Source organism: Mytilus trossulus, chromosome 5 (assembly GCF_036588685.1).
Source record: "Mytilus trossulus isolate FHL-02 chromosome 5, PNRI_Mtr1.1.1.hap1, whole genome shotgun sequence".
NCBI classification, from domain to species: domain Eukaryota; kingdom Metazoa; phylum Mollusca; class Bivalvia; order Mytilida; family Mytilidae; genus Mytilus; species Mytilus trossulus.
This window is the reverse complement of record NC_086377.1, coordinates 4915281-4922313: the sequence shown is the minus strand read 5'-3', so window position 1 is coordinate 4922313 and position 7033 is coordinate 4915281. Positions and strand designations below refer to the sequence as shown.

General features: G+C 33.2%; 1 protein-coding gene across 2 annotated transcripts in view; it reads left to right on the top strand.

Moving 5' to 3' along the window:
* LOC134718473 (uncharacterized) overlaps positions 1-7033 on the top strand; it is a 29408-nt gene that overhangs the window by 1278 nt on the left and 21097 nt on the right. For both annotated transcript variants that reach the window (XM_063581021.1, XM_063581020.1), the window contains exons 2-3: positions 7-90; positions 4029-4136. In XM_063581021.1, the coding sequence (XP_063437091.1) occupies positions 7-90; positions 4029-4136 (192 nt within the window). The remainder of the gene's footprint in view (positions 1-6; positions 91-4028; positions 4137-7033) is intronic.

The window sequence follows — 7033 nt, the reverse complement described above, 5'->3', positions numbered from 1 at the left end:
TTTCAGATTATGATACAGCTACTTGTACACGATGTGCTGATGCTGAGAAAGAAATTGAAAAAGTACAAACACCAGAAATGTTTGATCAGGGTAAGTGATATGATACATACATATTTTATGTCTTATTGAAAAATTATTACACCAGGGGTTTCGATATCACATTATTTTCTATTTCATATTTTAGTTTCTTGTGTATAATTTGGAGTTTAGTATGTCTACTATGACTTCCATTATCACTGAACTAGTATACATTTATTTGTTAAGGGGCCCGCAGAAGGATGCCTCCGATTGCTGAAATTCTCTCTTGAAGACCGATTGGTGGACTTCAGCTGTAGTCTGCTCTATGGTTGAGTTGTTGTCACTTAAACACATTCCCCATTTCCATTCTCAATTTTATAATATGAAATCTGAGGTATGGTATGATTTTCAATGAGATGACTGTTGGTCCCTCAATTTATTCATCCCAGATCAGGTTTAGGTTTGGGTATTGAAGACTTTTTCAATAGTTCATTGTTTAATGAACAGTATTTAAATTAAGATAGATCTAGAGAAGCTTATTGTCCTATGGACCCAAATTTTTAGCTCATCTGGCATAGCCATGTGAGCTTATGCCATCACTTGGCGTCCGTCGTCGTCCGTCGTTGTCTGTCGTCGTAAACTATTTCAAGAATCTTCTCCTCTGAAACTACTAGACCAAATACTTCCAAACTTTAACTGAATGTTCCTTAGGGTATTTAGTTTATAAATTGTATCCGAAGTTTTGATCTATCAGGTTAAAATGCAGTTTTTGGCTTATATCTCAAAAACTCCAGCATTTAGAGCAAATAAGACAAAGAAGTTAAAGTATTTATTAGGTCAAGGTCTACCTGTCCTGAAATTTTCAGCCGAATCGGGTAACTGGTTTTGCAAGTATAATGCCCCTGAATTGATGATTTTAAAGAAATTTTGCAGTTTTTGGTTATTATCTTGAATATTATTATAGATACAGATAAACTGTTAATAGCAAAAATGTTAAGCAAAGTAAGATCTACAAATAAGTCAATTTGACCAAAATTGTCAATTGATCCCTTAAGGAGTTATTGCCCTTTAAAGACTTTTTTCACAATTTGTTCATCATGTTGACTTACTTTAAAAAATCTTCTCCTTTGAAACTGCTGTATCAATTTCAGCCAAACTTAGGCTAAATGAGTTTCATAGTATCTAGTATAAATTTTATATTTTATTTCCTTGTATGTCAAGAAACATAGCTCCTATGGCTAAAATAGGACATAGGAGAAATTTTATTTTTTTTGCTTTCGAAGAAAATAGGACGATTCAAAGAACATTTAAATAAATTGAAAAGCCAAAATAATCATTGAGGAGACATTTAACCAAAAAAATTAAGGTGAGCGATTCAGGCTCTTGAGAGCCTCTTGTTTATCAATGTCTTAATAAATCTTGAGATGGTGTTGTTATTCTAGTCAATCATATTTATGTATTTTTTTTTTTTTTTTTTTTTTTTTTTTTTTTTTTTTTTTTTGTAATGTGTTTATTGGCAAAGAACTTCATATATGCAATATAATTATAGTAAATAAGTTCATAGTACATCAGCAAAATCGAGACAAGTACATAAAGTTGATATTTTGAATCCTTCTATAAATGTATATTGATATTATTAATAATTTTAAAAAGGAATAGAAAATCTAAATCTAAGGTAGCATGGATTGGGTAGATATTTTTATTACATGAGAGTTTGCTTATAAAATCATTCTATTAGTTGGAGCCAGGGGTTCCAGCAGGCGTACGCTCTTTGCAATGGTTTATTTTTATAAAATATTATTTTTTCAATGAACAAATTTTCTTTAAGGTAATTTTTTAAGGCTACACTATTTACTTGTCCACATTGCATTTTTGTTTTGTATAAATAATATTTGGTTAATAGTATTATGAGATTTCTTATGTAGTTTTTTTCTGTTTTTTCTAATATCCCAAATAAGACAATATCTAAATTAAGTGGTAGTTCAATTTGGACTTTTGCAAATATCCATTTATTAAGTTCTTCCCAAACATCAAAAACTTTTGGACATGTCCATAATATGTGTTCAATAGTTTCTATTGAGTCTGAACAGAAAGTGCATTTATTGTTTTGTGAGATTTTAATTTTGTAGAGAAATTTATTTGTTCCCAAAATTCTGTGATTAATTCTGTATTGGAGCCACTGTAATTTTGAGTTTTTAGTAATGTAAAATGGAAGTCTGTATATTTTATTCCAAATAATATTATGTCTATTTAGGATTAAAGACCACTTTTCCTGTGATGTGATATTGGTTATTTTTTTATTTAAAACATTATACATGTCTTTTGATCCTTTTGTAGATTTCATAAATATAGAAATAGTAGTTGGTATAATTGGCCCATAAGGCTTCATAAGCTGATTATTTTTAATATTAAGACTTTTCATATAGGAATAAACAGGTGACATTACTCCTTGAAATATAAGAAAGTTGGTATCAACATCATATGTTTTTTTAAATTCCTGCCAATTCATCAAATGTCCATCATTATCAATTAAATCATTTATTAACCAGACGCCCTTTTCAGTCCATTTTTTATACAGAGGGGTTTGATTACCAATTTTAATTTCTTTATTATTCCAAAGATTAGATGCGATAAAATCATATTCGTTCTTAATAGCTACTTTGGTTTGTAGTTCAGTCCAAGCATTAAAAACCTCCAGCCAAAAAGGATTTTTAACTTGTGTTCTTGGACCTACCAAGATTAATTCATTTAATTCAATTTTTTCAGTACAAGTTAGTAATTTACAATAGTTATTAGTTTGTTTGATTATTCTTCTTATCCAAGTTAGTTTTAATCCTTTGATGTATTGTTTTAGATTTAACATGTTAAGTCCACCCAGTTCATATATTTGAGCAATTGTTTCCCTTTTAATTTTGTCTGGTTTACCATCCCAAATAAAATCAAATAGTTTTTTTATGAATTGATTTAGTAATCCATTATTAAGATTTGGTAAAGTTAAAAATAGGTGATTGAGCTTTGAAATTATAAGACTTTTAATTATTGTAATTTTTCCAATTGGGGATAAGTATTTGTTAGACCAGCTTTTCATTGTTCTTTCTATCTCTTTAAATTTGGGTTCAAAATTTAGTGTTTCCATTTCTTGTAAGTCTACTGAATATTTAATACCCAAGAGCGTAAATCTGTTGGAACCCCACTCCAATCCCCACTTTACACACATTGTATCTTGGCTATATTTCTTTTTCCCAATCCAGACTACCTTTGTTTTCTCTAAATTCATCTTGAGACCAGACCATTCAGCATATAGTTCTAAAACACAAAGAGATGCATCTAAGGATTCTGGTGAGCCATCTAAAATAAATGTGGTGTCATCAGCATATTGTGATATCAAAAATTCAGAGTCTTCAATAGTAATACCTTTTATGTTTTCTTTTTTTCTAAGTAATATTCCTAAAATTTCTGCACATAACAAGAAAATGTAAGGAGATAAAGGATCCCCTTGTCTGCAACCTCTTTCAATTGTAAAAAAATCTGATAGAAAATTATTCTGCGTTATTGCTGATTTAGTATTTGTAAAAAAAAGTTTTAACCCAATGTTTTATGGAATTTCCAAAGTTGAAAAAGTCAAGAACTTGTTCTATGAAAATCCAGGATATTGTATCAAAAGCCATATTTATGTATTAGTCAATGAGCCAGAAACCAACAAATTAACCAAAGAAAAGAAATGAAAAGTCAACATCATGCTTACCAAATAGTCACTTCACCAATTTGACCTTTAGTCCAAATTGCACAAATGTGATCATGAAAACATCTCGAACATGTTGAAAACATGATTTTGTTAAAATCTTAAAGAAAAATGTGTTGTTTCCTAATTTAAAAAAAATTCCAAGGGAGATAATTGAGATAAGGGTTGATAAGACAATGAATAAACATTCCTGTATTTATGCAGGTGTGATGATAGCGTTCACTAGCTGCAAACTTTTAAGATGATAACGTCCTTAAATGTATTACAGAAATAGTAAAGGTGAAATGTGACGACCCTGGCACTGCCGTTAAGTATGGTGTACACACAGTACCACAGCTTATATTCTTCAGAAAAGCCAGTCCAGCATTGTATGAAAGTAAGTATGGTGTACACACAGTACCACAGCTTATATTCTTCAGAAAAGCCAGTCCAGTATTGTATGAAAGTAAGTATGGTGTACACACAGTACCACAGCTTATATTCTTCAGAAACGCCAGTCCAGTATTGTATGAAAGTAAGTATGGTGTACACACAGTACCACAGCTTATATTCTTCAGAAAAGCCAGTCCAGTATTGTATGAAAGTAAGTATGGTGTACACACAGTACCACAGCTTATATTCTTCAGAAAAGCCAGTCCAGCATTGTATGAAAGTAAGTATGGTGTACACACAGTACCACAGCTTATATTCTTCAGAAAAGCCAGTCCAGTATTGTATGAAAGTAAGTATGGTGTACACACAGTACCACAGCTTATATTCTTCAGAAACGCCAGTCCAGTATTGTATGAAAGTAAGTATGGTGTACACACAGTACCACAGCTTATATTCTTCAGAAACGCCAGTCCAGTATTGTATGAAAGTAAGTATGGTGTACACACAGTACCACAGCTTATATTCTTCAGAAAAGCCAGTCCAGTATTGTATGAAAGTAAGTATGGTGTACACACAGTACCACAGCTTATATTCTTCAGAAAAGCCAGTCCAGTATTGTATGAAAGTAAGTATGGTGTACACACAGTACCACAGCTTATATTCTTCAGAAAAGCCAGTCCAGTATTGTATGAAAGTAAGTATGGTGTACACACAGTACCACAGCTTATATTCTTTAGAAAGGCCAGTCCAGTATTGTATGAAAGTAAGTATGGTGTACACACAGTACCACAGCTTATATTCTTTAGAAAAGCCAGTCCAGTATTGTATGAAAGTAAGTATGGTGTACACACAGTACCACAGCTTATATTCTTCAGAAAAGCTAGTCCAGTATTGTATGAAAGTAGATATGGTGTACACACAGTACCACAGCTTATATTCTTCAGAAAAGCCAGTCCAGTATTGTATGAAAGTAAGTATGGTGTACACACAGTACCACAGCTTATATTCTTCAGAAAAGCCAGTCCAGTATTGTATGAAAGTAAGTATGGTGTACACACAGTACCACAGCTTATATTCTTCAGAAAGGCCAGTCCAGTATTGTATGAAAGTAAGTATGGTGTACACACAGTACCACAGCTTATATTCTTTAGAAAAGCCAGTCCAGTATTGTATGAAAGTAAGTATGGTGTACACACAGTACCACAGCTTATATTCTTCAGAAAAGCCAGTCCAGTATTGTATGAAAGTAAGTATGGTGTACACACAGTACCACAGCTTATATTCTTTAGAAAAGCCAGTCCAGTATTGTATGAAAGTAAGTATGGTGTACACACAGTACCACAGCTTATATTCTTCAGAAAAGCCAGTCCAGTATTGTATGAAAGTAAGTATGGTGTACACACAGTACCACAGCTTATATTCTTCAGAAAAGCCAGTCCAGTATTGTATGAAAGTAAGTATGGTGTACACACAGTACCACAGCTTATATTCTTCAGAAAAGCCAGTCCAGTATTGAAGAATATAAGCTGTGGTACTGTGTGTACACCATACTTACTTTCATACAATACTGGACTGGCTTTTCTGAAGAATATAAGCTGTGGTAAGTATGGTGTACACACAGTACCACAGCTTATATTCTTCAGAAAGGCCAGTCCAGTATTGTATGAAAGTAAGTATGGTGTACACACAGTACCACAGCTTATATTCTTCAGAAAAGCCAGTCCAGTATTGTATGAAAGTAAGTATGGTGTACACACAGTACCACAGCTTATATTCTTCAGAAAAGCCAGTCCAGTATTGTATGAAAGTAAGTATGGTGTACACACAGTACCACAGCTTATATTCTTCAGAAAAGCCAGTCCAGTATTGTATGAAAGTAAGTATGGTGTATACACAGTACCACAGCTTATATTCTTCAGAAAGGCCAATCCAGTATTGTATGAAAGTAAGTATGGTGTACACACAGTACCACAGCTTATATTCTTCAGAAAAGCCAGTCCAGTATTGTATGAAAGTAAGTATGGTGTACACACAGTACCACAGCTTATATTCTTCAGAAAAGCCAGTCCAGTATTGTATGAAAGTAAGTATGGTGTACACACAGTACCACAGCTTATATTCTTCAGAAAAGCCAGTCCAGTATTGTATGAAAGTAAGTATGGTGTACACACAGTACCACAGCTTATATTCTTCAGAAAAGCCAGTCCAGTATTGTATGAAAGTAAGTATGGTGTACACACAGTACCACAGCTTATATTCTTCAGAAAAGCCAGTCCAGTATTGTATGAAAGTAAGTATGGTGTACACACAGTACCACAGCTTATATTCTTCAGAAAAGCCAGTCCAGTATTGTATGAAAGTAAGTATGGTGTACACACAGTACCACAGCTTATATTCTTCAGAAAAGCCAGTCCAGTATTGTATGAAAGTAAGTATGGTGTACACACAGTACCACAGCTTATATTCTTCAGAAAAGCCAGTCCAGTATTGTATGAAAGTAAGTATGGTGTACACACAGTACCACAGCTTATATTCTTCAGAAAAGCCAGTCCAGTATTGTATGAAAGTAAGTATGGTGTACACACAGTACCACAGCTTATATTCTTCAGAAAAGCCAGTCCAGTATTGTATGAAAGTAAGTATGGTGTACACACAGTACCACAGCTTATATTCTTCAGAAAAGCCAGTCCAGTATTGTATGAAAGTAAGTATGGTGTACACACAGTACCACAGCTTATATTCTTCAGAAAAGCCAGTCCAGTATTGTATGAAAGTAAGTATGGTGTACACACAGTACCACAGCTTATATTCTTCAGAAAAGCCAGTCCAGTATTGTATGAAAGTAAGTATGGTGTACACACAGTACCACAGCTTATATTCTTCAGAAAAGCCAGTCCAGTA